This window comes from Mastigoproctus giganteus, chromosome 5 (assembly GCF_048544385.1).
Source record: "Mastigoproctus giganteus isolate SK-2022 chromosome 5, ASM4854438v1, whole genome shotgun sequence".
Taxonomy (NCBI): Eukaryota; Metazoa; Arthropoda; class Arachnida; order Uropygi; family Thelyphonidae; genus Mastigoproctus; species Mastigoproctus giganteus.
The window spans coordinates 103324124-103344225 of NC_143579.1; the positions used below are offsets into that span (position 1 = coordinate 103324124).

The following is a 20102-nucleotide window of genomic DNA, read 5'->3' on the forward strand; positions in this document are numbered from 1 at the left end:
GATGGGATCTATCCAGTTATATTAAAGGAGGCAGCAAAGGAAGTAAGCAAACCCTTAGTCATAATCAGGGCTCCTACTCACAAATTTAAAAAAAAACTTAGATTGCAACTTAAATAAACCCAAAAAAAACCTAGTTTTCATCATATAGTATAGCAACACAAATAAGATAAAACTTACCATGCAAAAATATCTTTTATTTAATTGTAATCAGAATTTTCATCCCATTCAGTTCCCTCCACATTTATTTTTTGAAGTTCTTTCATTTTTTTCAAACGTTCTTCGTGTCTTTTATGACAAGTTCCGTGTATGACTTCTTTTTCCAATTCTGATTTAGGTTTCCATGTATAGCAATTTTGATTAGCTCTATTTATCGCCTGTTTTGCCATTAGTCGATTTTTCACAGTTTCTGGTTTAAGGGAGTTTGTGGCTTTTGTTTTTATAGGGTTTACTTGGGAGAAGATTCTTTCTATGCTTGCCGAAGAGTGAGGTAAAATAGTTAGACTGGTCATAAAGTTAGATAAAATCTCATATTTAGAATTATTAAAGCCATCTTTTACATTATGTAACAGATACCAAAACTCAGGGATGGTTTTGTAAGAGAAATCTAAATCTTGATTTAAACGAAATGATCTCCATTCATCATCTAGAATATCTAGTTTGTCTTCAGAAACAAGGTGAGGGAACTGCATTGCTAAATGGAAAATTGAGCGTGGCGAATTGGCACAATCATGTATCACTGCTGGGTCAAGAACATTGAGACTGGCGATAATTCCATCATTTAGAGGAAATCTTTTTCTGATTTCCATACAAAGTTCAACAAGAAATTTTAAACAATCATTTTTAAACCTGCTTTCACTGTCACCAAGCGGTGTTGAATTTAATAAGGCCATACAACGGCCTCCCAAATATATTTTATTCAGAGGCTTATGATTTATTGCATTGCTTGGATCAATTTCGACCAGCTTGCACTAAGTAATGACTTCTTTTATGAAAAATCTAAGAATATTTTTATACTCAATTGAAACCATTGAATGAAGTAAGTGCAATCTGAAATGCTCAGATTGAAATTCAATATTCAGGCAGTTTATTTTCTCCAGTACATATCCTAAAAACAACAACATATGCTTAGTTCCTTTGGTGATCATAGTATTGTAAATATTCCCTGCCCCATCGATTTTATCAATTTTTGATTGAGACTGAAAATAAAGAACTAACGCATCCCACTGCTCAATAATAATTTTTATTACATTGCCACGGGATAACCAACGTGTTTGTGCTAATTTGGGGTTTTATGCTTAGTATCTACATCTTGAATCATTTTGAACTCGTTTAATCTTTTACTACTACGGAAAAAATAACAAGAGATATCTTTTATAAATATTTCTAGATATGATGGTAATACCTTGACTGAATGACTAGCGCATAATGCAAAAGAATGGCAAACACATCCCATTATAAATACTGATGGTACATCCTTTTTTAGCAATGACTGGAACCCACTCTTAGTACTCATCATAGTGGCACATTTATCACTATCAAAGCCAACGAGATTACTTATTTGAATGTTTTTTCCTATGAAAAGATCTTTTACAGCTTGATAAAGCCCTTCTGAAATACCATTTTCAACACAAACAGTGTCAAGTAACACATCTACAACATCAAGTTTTTGAATATCAAAATATCTAACAACAACAGCTAGAACTTGTAATAAAGATAAATCTGTACTTTCATCTATTATCATTGAAAACTTGTTGTTTCTGCATATGTTAGAAATGTATAATTTTTCATGATAGGCTATGCCATCTTGTATAAGATAAGAGACTTTAGTCGCCTTCATCTGAACTTGTTTTGCAATATTGCTATTATGAAATGCTTTCTTACATGCTTCTATAAGGTGATCACATTGCACAAATGGAACATTATGCTCAGAAATGAGTGCAGCAATTGTTAACTCTGCCTTTGCTACTTCTTCATTCTCGTAGGTTTACGTTTTGTGAAGAACGTGTCTAACTTTGAACTTGTCTTAGCAATATTTGCACTTTTTTTAATGTTTAACTGTATTTTTATGCGCTAGTAACATCGATTTATTGGCATTCTTTAATTTCCTATCACAACAAATACAGTAAGATGCACCTTTTTCATTACTGTCTTCTTTCAACCAATCCTTTAATTCCAGATCTTCTAACCATTCATTTCTAAAATTTTGAGTATACCACCGTTTACGCAAAACATAAGCCTTTCTTCGTAAGAAGAAAGGCTTAAGTTTTGCAAATTACAGTGTCTGGAGACTAGGCACCAGCGAGGTGATCTGATAGAGGTGTATAAAGCCTTGAATGGTTTAAGCATGCTCAATGCTGATGGGATTCTTCCTCTAGCTCAGAGGAATCACCTGAGAGGGCATAAATTCAAATTGAGGAAAGACAGATGTAGGATAGACGTGCGGAAATTTGCCTTTAGCCAGAGGGTGGTTGGTTGGTGGAACAGACTTCCATCCCTTGTGGTGGAGTGGAGGTTGATAGCCTAAATAAGTTTAAGGCTCAGCTGGACAGGTATTTTGAACGAACAGAGGGGTGAAGTGGAAGTGGGTTTTTTTTTTTTTTTTTGGCTGATGCTGCATAAGCTTGCTTTCTTGCATCAAATGCCTCTACTAATGCTAATGCTAATGCTAATGTTTACTCATCTTTCTCTGTGGGGAACAAGTTTCAGACATTGTGGGCAATTTGTGGGTATGGCTAATTAGCAATTATCTTATTTAAAATGTTCTATAAAATAAAAAATAAATCACTAATCCATTAACATAAAATAGAAATAGTCACTACAATTTAAATTTATTATATCACTGTATGTAGTATACGCATAAATGTAAAAATCACCCCAAATAATGCAATAATACCACGAACGATCACAAAAGACTGTGCAGTAAAGACCGCCTTCCACCTGCTCAATAGGCTGCGCATACATGTTAGTAGCACGATCATGTATGCTTACATGTATGAACATGTAAGCGTAATTTCATAGTGTAGAACCCTGCGAAAAGTTTGAAATCGTTTTACATTTGTAGTATTTTGTACAAGCACTTGAGATATTACAAATTATGATTAGAATATAAAATTAAGAAAATTGTAAACTGTTATTAAATGTATTAAATTTTATTGTATTTACAAGAAATAAAAATAAATTTTGACTTAAAATTAAAAATTACCGAAAAAACCCAGATAATGAGATATTTTTGTGAAAAAAACCTATCAACCCAGATGACAATCAAAAAACCCAGATCTGGGTGGAAAAACCCAGGAGTGGGAGCCCTGGTCATAATTATGAAAGCTTTCTTGGACTTAGGAGAGGTACCCATAGACTGGAGATGTGCAAATGTGACCCCAATTCACAAAGGAGGATCAAAGGCTGACACAAGTAATTATAGACCTGTGAGTGTAACTTCTGTTCCAGGAAAATTAATGGAGGCACTAGTTAAAGAAGCACTGCAGGATCATCTAGACAAGACTTTAGTTGTAGCTCAGACACAGCACGTTTAGTTAAGGGAAAGTCTTGCCTGACTAATTTGATTGGATACTATGATGCAGTCACAAAAGAACTGGGTGCAGGGAATGAGTTTGATATTATATACAGTGAAACTTCCCTTTAACGGACAGCCATGGGGAATGAAAATCTGTCCGTTAGAGAGAAGTGTCCGCTAACAAGAAGTCTGAGTCAGAAAAAAAAAAAAGAAAGAAAAATCGTTAAACGTTTAATGTAAAATTAAATTAAAATATATACAGATTTTGCACAATATTTTTGTAAATAATATACATACAATTGTGCTATGCATATTATGACTTTATCTTAAGAAAAATACATACAGTAATCACTTATTTTTTTCTGCACCTTCTTCCGGCTGATAATTTTGCTTTCAACATTTGTGTGGAGTGAAGAAACCATCGAAAGTCCTTCAGTATCTTCTTCAGCGACAAAAAACATTTTTAAACGATTGATTTGTATGAGCGCTCCTTCTATTTTAATCGGTGGTTCGTCGTTAATATGTTCTTCGACAGAATGACCTCCTTCCATTTCTTCATCCTCATGAGGAACTTCTTGAAATATATCGATGATAATGTCGTTGATATCTGGAGCACCATCTTCTGTAGTGGGGTTCGAGTCTGTATCTTTGTAGCCAGGGTCACTTGTAGTTGAAGTATCGTACATTATCAATAGATGTTGAAGTTCTTGTTCTTCTTGGTGCTCCACATTGCTGTTCACAACTTTAATTTCACAACTCAAAAACTTTAATTTTTGAGAAGCCAGACTTTACAAAACAGTTCACGACAGTTTGTTTTCTAATTGTGTTTACTGAAGAGGAAATCCATTGAATCGCATCTAGGATGCTGATTTTCTTTGCAAGGTCACTCGCACATTTTACATCATTCGTGTTTGCAATGAGATGTCTTAAAACACGTTTTCTGTAGTGAAGTTTAAAATTTTTTATTATCCCTTGATCCAAGGGCTAACACTCTGCAGATGTGTTTGGTGGCAGAAAAACGATTTGAATGTTGGACAATTCAATGTGCGGGTGAGATGCAGCATTATCCATGAAAAGAATAATTTTTCTGTTTTGACGAATCATGTTTTGGTTAAAGTGACTTATCCATTCGCTCATGATATCTCGTATCATCCACGCTTTTTTATTAGACTTCCAGTCAACATTCAAAAGATTCAACTTTATGCCCTTGAAACAACGAGGATTTTGTGGTTTTCCTATAACAAGAGGTTGTTCAAAGTCTCCCAGCATATTTGTACACAATAGTACAGTCAAGCGTTCCTTAGAAATTTTTCCGCCCTGGCACTTTTCGTTTTTTAGACTCATTGTTTTTTCAGGAAGAGCTTTAAAAAACAACCCTGTTTCATCACAGTTGTAAATATCCTTAGCTTCAAAATCACGACATAACTCTTCCAATTTGACGGTCCACTCTGTTACATCCCCAGTATCAACATATCCACCTTCACCACTTACGATTTTCCAAGAAATTTTATGCCGAGTTTTGAACTTGTCTAGCCATCCCACAGAAGCTTTGAACTCATTTACTCCCATAGATTTCGCAACCTCCAAAGCCTTTTCCCTAATAATAGGCCCGTTAATGGGAATTTTTTTAGCACGTGCGCGACAAAACCACTCATATGTAACATTGTCAATTTGAAGTCCAACAGTTTTCGGGAATGATTTATGAACGTGATCATTTCCGTGTTGCCAAAATTGTTTGAGCAGTTCATTTTTTTTCTTTAGCATGTCGCTTACCTGCGTCTTCCTGATTTTGAATTTTGCAGCGAGATTGCGAACACTATTTTTTTGCCGATCATACGCATTAATGAGTTCGACTTTATCTTTTAAAGTTAAATGTTTACGAGAAGACATTGTGCACTTCACATGACATTGAACAAAACTGAAAACTCAAACTCAAAAGACGAAATGCCGACCAAATTCACTTCGCCCCCTGCACACACCGAATTCATCAGTTTTACACATGCCTTAAAAATTCTTGAAAAAGGGTTTACAACCGCGACGTAAACCTTGATAAAATTCTGAGAATCGGAAATAGAAAATAGATTGAGGCAATATGTGGAAGAAAAGTTCCTAGAAAAAGGGCCGTGAGCTCTCCCGCAGTCCGTTATGGGGAGATCAAATTAAGTGCTAATCTAAACGAAACAGTGCAGATTGCCTGTCCGCGTCCGTTACAGAGAATGTCCGCTAGACAGAAGCTGAAAACACGTTAAAACCAATGGAGGTGAGTTGGGGAATTTGAAAATGTCCGTTAACAAGAGGCATCCGTTAGGAGAAGTTTCACTGTACTTGAATCTTAGAAAGGCCTTTGATACTGTTACACATGCAAGACTGCTGCACAAATTGGATCAGTGGAGCATTGGAGGCAAATTGCTACTATGGATATAGGTGTAGTTGAGGGGGAGAAGACAGAGTAATAATCATGGACACTGCTGATTGTGGACTAATGTTATTAGTGGAGTCCCTCAGGGTTCAGTGTTAAGTCCATTATTGTTTTCTGTATTTATAAATAATATTAATGATGGTATATCAAGCTTAATGTCCAAGTTTGCAGACGATACAAAGGTTAGTAGGGTTGTTATGGACACTACTGACGCTACGCTGCTGCAACAGGATCTGGAAAAGTTGAGCAGATGGGCTAAGAGGTGGCAAATGAAGTTTAACATTGACAAATGTAAAGTACTACATATGGGAAACAGCAACCCCAGAGCAACGTATCAACTCTGTGGTACTACACTGACAGTGGTAGAGAATGAAAAGGACGGACCTGGGGGTAATTGTGCAGGCAGGTATGAAGTTTTCTGAGCTGTGCAGATGGGCTGCAAGAGTAGGTCATGGTGTCTTGTCAATGATATACAGGAATTTTTCTAGCAGGGATAAGGAGGTGATTATTCCCTTGTATAAGGCAATGGTCAGGCCACACCTAGAGTGCTGTATACAGGTCTGGAGGCCTCATCTTAAGAAGGATGTAGAGCTGTTGGAATGAGAAAAAGAGAGGGGCAACAAGATTAGTGGATGGGTTGCTCTTACGAAGAAAGGCTTAAGTTTTGCAAATTACAGTGTCTGGAGACTAGCCACCTGTGAGGTGATCTGATTCAGGTGTATAAAGCCTTGAATGGTTTGAGCATGCTCAGTGGTAGAGAATGAAAAGGACCTGGGGGTAATTGTGCAGGCAGATATGAAGTTTTCTGAACAGTGTAGACGGCTGCAAGAATAGCTCGTGGTGTCTTGTCAATGATATGCAGGAGTTTTTCTGGCAGGGGTAGGGAGGTGATTGTCCCCTTGTACAGGGCAATGGTCGGGCCACACCTTGAGTGCCATATGCAGGTCTGGAGGCCTCATTTTAAGAGAGATGTGGAGCTGTTGGAACGAGTACAGAGAGGGGCGGGAGGGTTGGTAAATGGAACAAAGGGTTGATCTTACAAAGAAAGGCTTGATTTTTGCAGATTGCAGTGTTTAGAGGCTGGGCAGCTGCGAGGTGATTTGATTGAGGTGTGTGAGGCCTTGAATGGTTTGAGCGTGCCCGGTGCTGATGGGATTCTTCCTCTTGCTCGGAGCAGTCGCCTGAGGGGGCATGGATTCAAATTGAAGAAAGACAGTTGTAGAATAGATGTGCGGAAGTTTGCCTTTGGCCGGAGGGTGGTTGATTGGTGGAGCAGACTTTCGTCTTTTGTTGTGGAGGTTGATGGCTTGAATAAATTTAGGGCTGACCTGGACAGGTGTTTGGAACGAATGGGGTGTGAAATCCGAACTTTTTTTTTTTGGCTGATGCTACATAAGCTTCCTTTCTTGCATCGTGTGCCTCTGCTAATGCTAATGTTAATTTCACCCCTCCGTTCATTTCAAATGCCTGTCCGCCTCAGCCTTGAATTTGTTTGGGCTGTCGGCTTCCACGGCGAGGGATGGAGGTTTGTTCCACCGATCAACTGCCCGCTGGCTAGGGGTGGGCTTCTGCACACATGTATCCTACAATTTTTTTTTTTTTTTTATGAAAACCTCAAACATGAAAGGTATCAAAACTTATAGTACTTAGCACCGTGCATGGGTTGAAGGAGAAGTATGGGGGGAGGGGGTTGGGGATGCCAGAAACTTTGCTCTAGAGACTAAACATGGGCTCATATCTGGGTCTTCAGCTGGATATCATCATTCTTTTCTTTCCTGGTGATTCCCTTCTGCTTTTGTTTCTCTCTCTCAGGGTAACTCAGAAATTTTTTTTTTGGCTGGTGCAGCATAAGCTTCAGGCTTCCTTGTACCATATGGCTAATAATAATAATAAACTGTCTTTCCTTAGTTTGAGTTTGTGCCCTCTCAGGTGGTTGTTCTAGGCGGGAGGAGGAGTCCCATCGGCGTTGGGCGTGCTCGGGCCATTCAGGGCTTTATACACCTCCGTCTGCAAAACTTAAGCCTTTTTTCGTAAGAACTTACATACACATGAAGAAAATTTTAAAGGGGAGCACGCCAAATTTTAAGTGGCACCCGGGCACCACAAACACTAGGAACGCCTCTGCTAGGGAAAATGAAAATTGAAGTTATTCCGAAAAGCCTGAATTTTAAAAACCTGGATCTGGACACGATACATTTGTATTGGTACTAAAGATAGGTGTAAAAAAATAAGCACCTTAAAACTATATTCATAATATGCTTTAAAAAAATTAAGCCAAAAATTGAATGTACAGCGTTTGAAAAAGGGTTATTTAAAAAAAATAAATAATAATAATTTTTTCAAATATTTCATACTTGTAGGCCTGTGAACCTCTGGCCACATCAGTGAGTTCTGGTCAGTTCAGTGAGTTCTGGTCAGTTCAGTGAGCTCTGGACATTTCCTTTCTCTTTGAAAGCTCATAACTGCTGTAAGAATCTCCAGATGAATCATCAACTAGCATGATCATAATATATTCAGGGGGGATTTACTTAAGGATATAACAACTACCAAGGATAAAGAGAGTTGATTTTGCTTTTGTAAAAGTGATTAGAAGGGTCTTGGACAGTTTTTAAATTCTTTTCACTGGGACCAACTGATGGTGTTATCAACTGTAAATTCTAAATAGGAGGCTACTAAAAAGCTTGTATACTAACTAAGAGATATTGATCAAGGTTTAAACTTAAATAGATGTCATATATATCTTCAGGTGGTAGTGACTTTCATCAACCGATGAAATACCACCACTTTGCTTATTGGAGGTTTGATGGGGTGAAACCCATGTTTAGTCTCTAGAGCAAAGTTTCCGGCATTCCCCTCCCCCATACTTCTCCTTCAACCCATGCTCGGTACTATGTACTATAGGTTTTGATACCTTTCGTGTTTGGGGTTTTCATAAAAAAAAACAAAAAAAAAACTGAAGTCTTGTCTAGATGATCCTGCAGTGCTTCTTTAACCAGTGCCTCCATTAATTTCCCTGAAACAGAAATTAACTAACAGGTCAATAATTACTTGTGTCGCCCTTTGATCCTCCTTTGTGAATTGGGGTCACATTTGCACATCCCCAGTCCATGGATACCTCCCCTGAGTCCAAGAAAGCTGTCGTAATTATGGCTAAGGGTTTGCTTACTTCCTTTGCTGCCTCTAACATAACTGGATAGATCCCATCCACCCTGGATGCCTTTTTTTATGTTTATCTTCAACAATTTCTCCTCCACTTGTTAGGCTCTAGTATGTTTTTAACTTCTTTGACACCAAATCCATGGTGTCAAAGTCTATGCATTGATATTTTTTCACCTTCCGACAGGCACTTACAATGTTATGAAAAACATGTTTAATATTGTATGTAAAAGAGGGAACTGTTGTCCAGTTACCCCTTTTGGGCTGCTTTTTGAGAACTGTCATGTTCTGGCACACGAGAGTTTACAAAGAACAATTTTATTACTAACAATTCAATAAAATTCAGTTTATTATAAACCTTGGGTAAGTATTCCTTTTTCCATAACACGTTTAGGTGGGAAGATGCATAAAATATATATTCTGGAACATGCAAAGAATGCTGCATGTGGCCACTCTGATATATTCTTCACCTGTAGCATTGAATGACTATACCATTTTACAGCCATACAGGAAGCTTGGAAGAATATACAAAGCTACAGACATTTATTAAAATGGTGATTTAAATTACTCTTGGACACGGAAAATTACTTTTAAAGCAATATAAATCTGGTTCCAAAATTTCTCTCTCTAATAAATTAGAAATGCTTTGTGGCATTTTTTACTTTTACTAGCAATTCAGCTGTTCTCTCATTAATTACAGAATCAGTTATAAATTTTTAATAGTGAAAATCACCAAATTATATGTTGTGATTATACGAGGCGGTATCAAAAAGTTCGTACCCTTATCTAGAAATAAGAGGCGCCTCTGTAGCCAGGAGCAGCAGTTCGTAGCACATGCTTCTTGATTAGACCAGGGTTTGAGTCCGTGATCACCAAATACGGAGGATGTGGAAAGGTCAGGGAATGACCACCGCATATCCCTGGAGCAATATGGCCTTAGTTGTTAATGCTCCTAGAAACCAAATAACAATAACAAACAACAGAAATAATAGCACTAGAAAGGTGAAAATTCACAGGAACTTTAATCCTTTTCTATGTACTCTCCATGTACAGTAACACATTTCTTCCATTTATGGATCAGTTGTTTAATGCCTTGATCATAGACAGTCCGCACTTTTTGCCTGAAACCACGATTCCACTTCATTGATGACTTCCTGAGACAAATCAAAGTGGCGTCCACACAATGGTTTCTTCGTTGTACACAAAGCATTCATCATTTGTAACCAACCAATCAAAAAAGTTCTCAACATCTGCATTACACAAATCGTATTTGTGTAATACAGATGTAGAGAACAGTTGGCAAGAACATTGCATTCGACATTGCTTCTGCAAAGGTGTCAGAATCTTGGAACCCATCGTGCAGAGACCTTAGACATGTGCAGATGGTCATGTAAAATGCTGTGGGCAGGCCCATAACTAATTCCAACTGCATTTGCAATGAAATGAATTGCCACACGTCTGTCACTCAGCACCAGTTGCTCAACCTTTGCAACCGTCTCACTGTCTGTGGATGGCCTTCCTTCTCTTGGCTTGTCGAAGATACTTGTACGACAGCACTGGAATTCCTGTTTCCACTTTTTTAAGGTGTCATACATAGGATGGACAATTCTGCTAATACACAGTTTTCATTTCTTTATCAATTTCCTGAGCTTTCTTGCCCTGGAAATGCAGGAACTTGATCACTGCTTGATACTCCACTTTGTTGTTGTTGTTGTTGTTGCTATTTGGTTTTTAGGAGCATTAGCAACTAAGGCCATATTGCTCCAGGGATATGCGGTGGTCATTCCCTAACCTTTCCGCATCCTCTGTATTTGGTGGCTCATGGGCTCGAACCCCAGTCTAATCAAGAAGCATGTGCTACGCACTGCTGCTCCTGCCCACCTGGCTACTGAGGCGCCCTCCACTTTGTCAACCATGGTGTCCTTCCTCAGATTCTGAGCTCCACCTCTGGTGTACGATCATGGAAATGAAATTTCATATGGTAGTTATTGAATATGTAGACAACTTATATTAAAAATGGCATCTTCACACTGATGTTTATCTAGGTCAGGGTGCAAAATTTTAGATACCCCCGTATTGCTCTTTTTACCTCTTGTGGTACAATGTGTTTTAACTTTGTATCTTTATATTTTCTTTCCTTTTTTTCTATTTTCAGCATTATTTTGAGTAAGAGTCTGGATTATATAGTTTTGTGAGTGACCTCAGGATTAATGACATAACATTAAACCATAGTATACTATACATAGAAATAATTATACTATGTATAAGAATTGCTAAAAAATGCAAAAATTCTAAAGAGGTGCACTAACTGCTACCTGCACACAAATACATTTTTACATGCACAAAAACAATTAAACTATATAATAAAATAATATTAAAGTTGGTAAGAAAGAGCCTGCACTTACTCAGAGAAGCACAGTGGCACAGAATACTGCAATATAACTGCAAGTGCTGCCTGAACTAATGTCAGGAAAACTTCACTCTCTCACCTGCACCACAGTGACCAATTCATCAGAGAGAAAGAGGTCATTGTGATTCCCTTTTAGTTTATTTTAATTTCTTAGTAGGTTTCCACATTCATCCAATAGGTGCTCGAAGAGGGGGGGGATGTTCCTTGCAAGATTTCAAGATTTCTATGTGACTTGCTTCTCTGGGTGAGTGCAGGCTCTTCATTATAACTTTAGCATTTTTATTTTATTTCATTATGTATGTCTTAATTTGTGCTTGTTGGTTAGCACTTCTTTAGAACTGTTTGTTTACAGTTTACAGTAATTCTTATATACGGTATAAGAATGTTTTTTTATTACATCATTAGTTGATTACACATGTTCAATTTACATTTTCTTGGAGTTCATATATGGTGAACTCCAAGCTGCTCAGCATCAGATTAAGTTTGGCATGTACAATCTGAGTGAAAATTCAGGTCCTGCTTATACACTGGTGTGCAAAACTTAACGACCAACACTATTTCTGAAGGTTATAACCACAAAATCAAATGAAACAGCCTGTGGATATTTGCATAACTGTGACTGTTCATTTGAAAGCTGGTGCACATGCAAAAATTTGAATCGTGATGAGAGGGCTCACATAAACAGATAAAAGCAGCAGTTCAACATTTATTGCAAATTACCAAATGGTGAGCATGATTGGTTTCGTACAGTGCTACAGACAACAAAATGGCCAGTAGACAACATCTGGATGATTTTACCAGGGATCGAATAATTGGGAAGCTCGAGGAAGGTCGAAGTGTGAGGGGTGTGGCTGTAGAGTTCGGTATCGCCCATAGCATCATCTCACATGTGTGGTCAGCCCTCAGAATGATAGGTACAGCTGTGCGAAGGAACAGTGGTGGTCATTCACGAAAAACAACGCCCAACAATGACCGCTATATACTCCTATAGGCCAAGAGGGACCGACATCAGACAGCGGGATCCATTGCAAACCAGCTGCACAGGATGCAGGATATCGCGGTCTACTGTGGCCAGGCGACTCCACAAAGGTGGACTGTTTGCCCGACGGCCAGTACGCTGTGTCCCTTTAACACCTGCCCATCGGAGAAACCGTTTACAGTGGTGCATCGAACACAAGGACTGGACACCAGCGCAATGGGGGTAAGGTACTCTTTACTGATGAGAGTAGATTCAGTCTCAGCAGCGATTCTGGACGTCAGATAATCTGGAAAGAGGTTGGCACACAGTATCACCCCACAAACATCACCGAAAGGGATCGATATGTTGGGTGAGGTGTTCTCGTCTGGGAAGGCATTATCCTGGATGGACGTACACAACTCCAGATACTGGAAGGCGGTATTGTAATTGGTGCACGCTACTGTACCGAGATAACCCTTCCCCACGTGCGTTTGTTCCGAGGTGCCACTGGCCCCGAGTTCGTGTTTATGGATAATAGCGTCACACTCCATCACACTGCAGCTGTTGATATGCTTTTGGAAAGTGAGGACACTGTTTGTATGGATTGGCCTGCCTGTTTCCCCCAATCTAAATCCCATCAAACACATATGGGACGCTCTGGGGAGATGCCTAACAGCACGTCCACACCTATTAGAAAATATTTACCAGCTGAAGATGGCCTTGACAGAGGAATGGACGATGTTACCGCAAGAACTTATCAACAACATTGTTCTAAGTATGAACAGGTGGTGCAAAGCCAGCATCGACATTAGGGGGTGGCCATATCTCCTACTGAGGACCACCTCTTTGTTCCATCTTTGGCAGTGATGCATCTGTAGCATGGCAGCCAGTGCTACGTTGCCATTTTTGAATAAAGTCCCTCTGTACTGTTTTGTTTCCACTGTTGTGTCAGTGTTGTTTCCTTCATCATTTCTGTACCTCAAGAGGTTCCTTTGGTATGCTTTTCCCATATCCAGGACACTCCTATGAGAAGCTACAGGTGAAAACCTAACTGGTCCTTAAGTTTTGCACACAAGTGTATGAATGCTGGCAGTTTAGGAGTGTTAAAGTTGAAGATTACATTTCTTGTAATAATAATAATTACTGATTGTTGTAATTACTCCATCTCATGTTTGGTTTATATGACTCTTTGGTAATGCAATTCATGTTGGATTTTCTCCTCTGATACACTAATGATATCCCTCATTATTTTGCTTAGAGCAGTTGATTTTGGTTTATTCCTTATACCTGGAAGTCTCCCAATTTCAGGAACTGAACTATTTTGGGATATCCAGCTGTGTTTGAACATTTCAGCATTCAAAATGGCAATAATTTATCATGACCTTTCTGGTCTCTTTGTTTTAAAGATATTTGGATCACATGAGTGCTCTGTCCTGCATCTATATACCATGTAGTTTGGCAATTTGCAAATAGCAAATTTTAGTTCTCAAGAAGAGACTCTTTCTTCCAATGTTCCTGGTCAGATTTGGACCATGAGAGAAGATGGAAGATGGGGGTGGGGAGTTATGGTTAGTAGTTAATTAATGGAATTAATTAACTACTAACCATAGTTAAGTAGTAATTAATGTATTCTGTGAATACATTAATTACTACTTAACTTGACTTTCCAGGCTTTCTGAACTCTAAAAAATATATCTATAAAGATGTGCACTAGCTGATCACTGAGCGAGAAAGAGAGTCACTGTGATTCATATAATCCTATATCGCCTGGCTCTCGGGGCCATTAGAGCTGGTAAATTAGAGGCTACTTAAGGAGGATACAGAGGACTAAGAATTGCTCATTTAGACAATCTCTCACTTGTAATGGGGAAGCATACCATCTTACCGAAAAATTATTTCTCCTTCTAGGTACTCTCCATATAATTATGATATAGAAGATGTGGTCCACATCTTTCATTACATTAATTTCTGTGGCCTGAGGAGATATGCCCAACTCACTTGTTCGTATGTTAACAATAAGGCCTACCAGAGAACACCTAGTTTTGCACAAAATTTATATGTCATTCATAAAACGAATGTCTGTGTATGAAGGTGGATGAGGACAAGGATCTATTGTAAAGTGTATTAAAGTTTTATTGTGCATTATGCTTTTACAGACACACCTGTAAAAGCATAATGCACAATTTACAAGCACACCTGGAAAATCTGCAATTTCATTTTACTTGCAGCAGTGGCCTCAGTGGACAAGAGCACAACTGCATACTGATAAGGCACCAATCTGATGTATGCATTGTTATTGAAGCAGGACAGTCAAGTTTGTTTTCATTTAGTGTGAAATAAAGTTATAAATGTTTGAATTTGTAAGGTGACTTTGTAATTACCCTGTATACAGGAAGAATACAGTTTAATCTTTAGAGTGAAATTACAACCTTACCTCTTATGCATCACTGTCACTTTGTTCAGCTAATAATCTTAAGTATTCTTCATTATTACTAACACTGGAACATTTTGTGGATGACTGCCCTCTTCTTCGTATCCCATCGCTTTCTCTCTTAGATAATGCTCTGTATATATATATATATATATATATATATATATATATATAAAAAAAAACAATATTAATGAATGCACTTTTAAACCACATTACAAATTATGTATACACAATATATCTCATAATGGGGGAATGAATTTTAAGAGTAAACAGTTGTTATTGTTATTTTAGTTTTTAGGAGCATTAGCAACTAAGGCCATACTGCTCCGAGATATACGGTGGTCATTCCCTGACCTTTCCGCATCCTCCGTATTTGGTGGTGACGGGTTCGAACCCCGGTATAATCAAAAAGCGTGTGCTACGCACTGCTGCTCCTTCCCACCTGGCTACGGAGGCGCCGAGTAAACAGTGATGCACCATTATAACTTTTGTCCTAAACTTTAAGGACTGATTGTCTTCTAGCACATTAACAGAAGGTTTGTTTGTTATTTGGTTTTTAGGAGCATTAGGAACTAAGGCCATATTGCTCGGGGATATGTGGTGGTCATTCCCTGATCTTTCCGCATCCTCCGTATTTGGTGGTGATGGGCTCATTACCAGAAGGAGTAAACTAAGGTCACCTTCTGATATTCATGCAAATTTAACTATTTCGCCCATTCATTTATTCCTTCCTGAACTATTTGACATTCTGTTTGTGTCTACACATCACCTTGTTACATATAAGCAATATGCAAGTACAGATTGTTGGTGCTTTGGGTTGTCACAGACATTCTCTCAGATATGCCACACAAGCCTTGCACAAGCACTGTGGGTGACCACCCAAGTGTGAACCAACGTAAGCAGGAGTCGAGGTGTGGGGCCCACACCACATGGAGGAATGCCGCCCCTCTGTGTTACCAGGCAATACTACCACTTTGCTTATTGGAGGCTTGAAATGGTGAAACCTATGTTTAGTCTCCAGAGCTAAGTTCCAGTCAACCCTTCCCTATCTTTTCCGTCACACAGTATGATTGATGACTTTTGAGGTTATGATGAACATCAAGGCGAGATCCATTCTACCTTACATATCGGGGGTACAGCTGTAAAACGGTGTTCGTAAGCCTGCCGGTAGTTAGTACACGGGACTGAACCTATTGGTAACTCTTTAGGAGGCTTCCAGATCAGCTAGTGTATAATCTTGCTACCTCTACTCTGCCAGATAGTGACTGAAGGAAGTCCGAGTAGTGTGTATAGGGGGGGGGCATTGTCAAGGCCACATTACGTCAAGGTTCTGAGTATATTCTTACCATGTGTATGCCATATTACGTTCTTAGCGTTTTTTTTTTTTTTTTTTTTTTTCACCAACCTTTCATGGAGTAAAATAAAATTAAAATAAAATAAAACAAAACAAATCTTGATAACTATATTTACAACAACCTGTATTTACAAAATTAATATACGTATTACAATATTAAAAGTATTAAAACACAAGATTAAAATGCATTAAAATATACTAAGTTAAAAGCGATAAAATCCAGTAGCTTTCAAAGGCTCCAGCCTTCTTCTTCAGCAGTACTCTCTATTATTCAGTACACCTTTAAATATCAGCAGGGTAATGGTAGGCATCACATGTTTCCATTCTCACGTGTTCCGCTCTCTTGCATTGTGGAACCGGAAGTGGCTCGAACGGAAGTCGTACGGAACCGTTCATCCTTTTTTAGGATAATAGTCTCTAAAAGGGGGTGAATCCGTACACCCCTATCCCTATTAATGTTGGTTGTAGAGCTGATCCGCAAACTCTCGAGCCACTTACGGTCCCAGAACCTATGCGCTCGATCGGTGATAGTGGCATCGTCTGGGGAGATCTGGTGCTGCTTCTCCCAAAAATGTTCGGCCACGGCGGACTTGTCATATTCCGCATTTCTTATTGCTTTTTTGTGTTCCCCCAGACGATCTTTGAGACGACGTTTTGTCTCCCCTACATAACATTCCCCACAATCCGGGCATCTAATATTATATACGACCCCACTAGCATCCTCTTTTTGAATGCGGTCCTTAACTTGAGACACAACTGTGCGCAGTCTTCGTCCTGGAAGCTGCACACAGCGTGTCTGATATTTTCTTAATACTCTAGTTATATAATCCGTCAAGCCCGGATAATAGGGAATGTATGCAGTAGATACTGGTATAAAAGATTCATCTCTCCTCTGATTTTCATTAATAAATTTATCTATAATCCTCTGGGGGTAACCACATTTAGCAAGATCCGCCGTGACACGTTCATACTCTGCTTTCCTATCATCGGAGTTACTGCAATGTGATTTCGCTCTATTAATTAACGTTCTTATCACACTGTTCCTATGATGGCTGGTCAGGGCTGAATTATAATGCGTATATTGCCCTTTACACATCGTTTTTCTAAAAACTTTTGTCTTTAACTGCTGGTCTTCCCTACAGACCAACACATCCAGGAACGGCAGAACTCCTCCATCTTCAACTTCCGATGTAAATTGTATGAATTGGGAGAAGCCATTTAAGATATTCAACACATGATCTTCACTCCCCTTCCGAACAAATGTAAACGTATCATCCACATACCTTTTCCAGGGGCGCATAGGGAGAACACTAGCATTAAATATTCTGGTCTCGAGCTCCTCCATAGCTAGATTTGCTATAATTGCGCTAATGGGGGAGCCCATAGCTGTACCATTAACCTGCTTATATATAATGTTATCAAAAACCATAGTGTTATTTGAGAGGCACAATTCTATACCCTTCCTAATATCTTCTGGATTAAGTTGCGTCCTAGTATTTAGGGTAGTATCCCTCTGTAAAACTATGTTTGCACACCACACTCCATGGTCAATAGGAATACAAGTGAATAACGATTTTACATCAAATGATATCATAATTTCATCTTCTTCTATACGCTGGCTCCTAATAAAGTGCACAAATTCTTTACTATCCTTGATACTATATTCAGAGAGTCCTACTAGTGGAGACAATAGTTTGGCTAGGAAACCCGAAAGTGCATACGTCGGACTACCTATAAATGAGACTATGGGTCTGAGTGGCACGTCTACTTTGTGGATTTTGGGTAAGCCATAAAACCTTGGCATTTGGCTACCTGTAGCATGTAGTGTCCAATATTGTTCTTTAGAAATCTTATTAGATTTAAGCCAACTCTGCAACATTCCGTTCACTTGTCGCTCCAAACTAAGAAGTGGACTCTTCTGGATAACCTTATAGGTTGTCTGATCTTCAGAAGATCAGACAACCAATAATTCAGCCCTGACCAGCCATCATAGGAACAGTGTGATAAGAACGTTAATTAATAGAGCGAAATCACATTGCAGTAACTCCGATGATAGGAAAGCAGAGTATGAACGTGTCACGGCGGAGCTTGCTAAATGTGGTTACCCCCAGAGGATTATAGATAAATTTATTAATGAAAATCAGAGGAGAGATGAATCTTTTATACCAGTATCTACTGCATACATTCCCTATTATCCGGGCTTGACGGATTATATAACTAGAGTATTAAGAAAATATCAGACACGCTGTGTGCAGCTTCCAGGATGAAGACTCAAGTTAAGGACCGCATTCAAAAAGAGGATGCTAGTGGGGTCGTATATAATATTAGATGCCCGGATTGTGGGGAATGTTATGTAGGGGAGACAAAAACGTCGTCTCAAAGATCGTCTGGGGGAACACAAAAAAGCAATAAGAAGTGCGGAATATGACAAGTCCGCCGTGGCCGAACATTTTTGGGAGAAGCAGCACCAGATCTCCCCAGACGATGCCACTATCACCGATCGAGCGCATAGGTTCTGGGACCGTAAGTGGCTCGAGAGTTTGTGGATCAGCTCTACAACCAACATTAATAGGGATAGGGGTGTACGGATTCACCCCCTTTTAGAGACTATTATCCTAAAAAAGGATGAACGGTTCCGTACGACTTCCGTTCGAGCCACTTCCGGTTCCACAATGCAAGAGAGCGGAACACGTGAGAATAGAAACATGTGATGCCTACCATTACCCTGCTGATATTTAAAGGTGTACTGAATAATAGAGAGTACTGCTGAAGAAGAAGGCTGGAGCCTTTGAAAGCTACTGGATTTTATCGCTTTTAACTTAGTATATTTTAATGCATTTTAATCTTGTGTTTTAATACTTTTAATATTGTAATACGTATATTAATTTTGTAAATACAGGTTATTGTAAATATAGTTATCAAGATTTGTTTTGTTTTATTTTATTTTAATTTTATTTTACTCCATGAAAGGTTGGTGAAAAAAAAACGCTAAGAACGTAATATGAATATACCCAACCTCAGAGGCCTATTTGAGGATGTGTATGCCATATCCAAAAATTTCATTACTTCATATAGCATGTCCCCTCCCACTTTTTCTTACTACTGAATATACCACGAATTGTCAAACTAATAGAGTAAGCTTATCTGCGAAAAGATCTAAACCTCCCAAACACTTCCTAGTTCATTTCATAAATATACATGGTCTCAATTCTAATCTCAAAGGTGTCCATTTCCACTTGCAGTCTGCCAAACCCCATGTACATTTTCTGACAGAATCTCAGTTATCGGTTGATTCAACTACTGCTCATCTCAGTTGCCCAAATTATTCGCTGTATCATTCCTTTTGTCTCAAAGGTGGTACTTGTGCATATGTCCGATATTCCCTGTCAGAGACTTGGTAATTTGGAATCTCCTCTCTTCAATCATCCCTGGCTTAAAATCTCTCTACCTCATTCTGTCAAATTAAATCTGTTGTCTCTACTGTTCTCCCAACTCCACTAATCACTTGGAGCTTTTTGACTTCCTCTCTTTGCAACTTGACTTTCTCCAGTCCAACTTTCCTAAGAGGGAGGTAATTTTCCTTGGTGATTTTAATATTCACAACTCCAGCTGGTCGAGATGCTGAGGCTTTTGCAATTACTAATGACCTCGCAGAGATTGTTCATTTACTTACAAGAATATCGGACAATCCTAACCATACAGCCAACATGCTTGATCTTTTTCTTACAAACGACTCTTCTAAGTACACGGTCGAAGTGAGTGGGCCTTTAGGCACCTCAGATCACAACTTGGTGATTGTCTCTTCTCCAACGGAGCCTTTATCTCATGGCTATTCCCAACCTCGTGTTGTTTGGCATCAC

The 20102-nt window shown here is 38.8% G+C and overlaps 1 protein-coding gene across 2 annotated transcripts in view; it reads right to left on the reverse strand.

The window, feature by feature from the left end:
• The window catches only part of LOC150085600 (organic cation transporter protein-like), a 440672-nt gene that overhangs the window by 54101 nt on the left and 366469 nt on the right, over nt 1-20102 (reverse strand). For both annotated transcript variants that reach the window (XM_090373381.1, XM_090373383.1), the window contains one exon: nt 14892-15021. In XM_090373381.1, the coding sequence (XP_090229507.1) occupies nt 14895-15021 (127 nt within the window). In that variant the 3' untranslated portion in view covers nt 14892-14894. The remainder of the gene's footprint in view (nt 1-14891; nt 15022-20102) is intronic.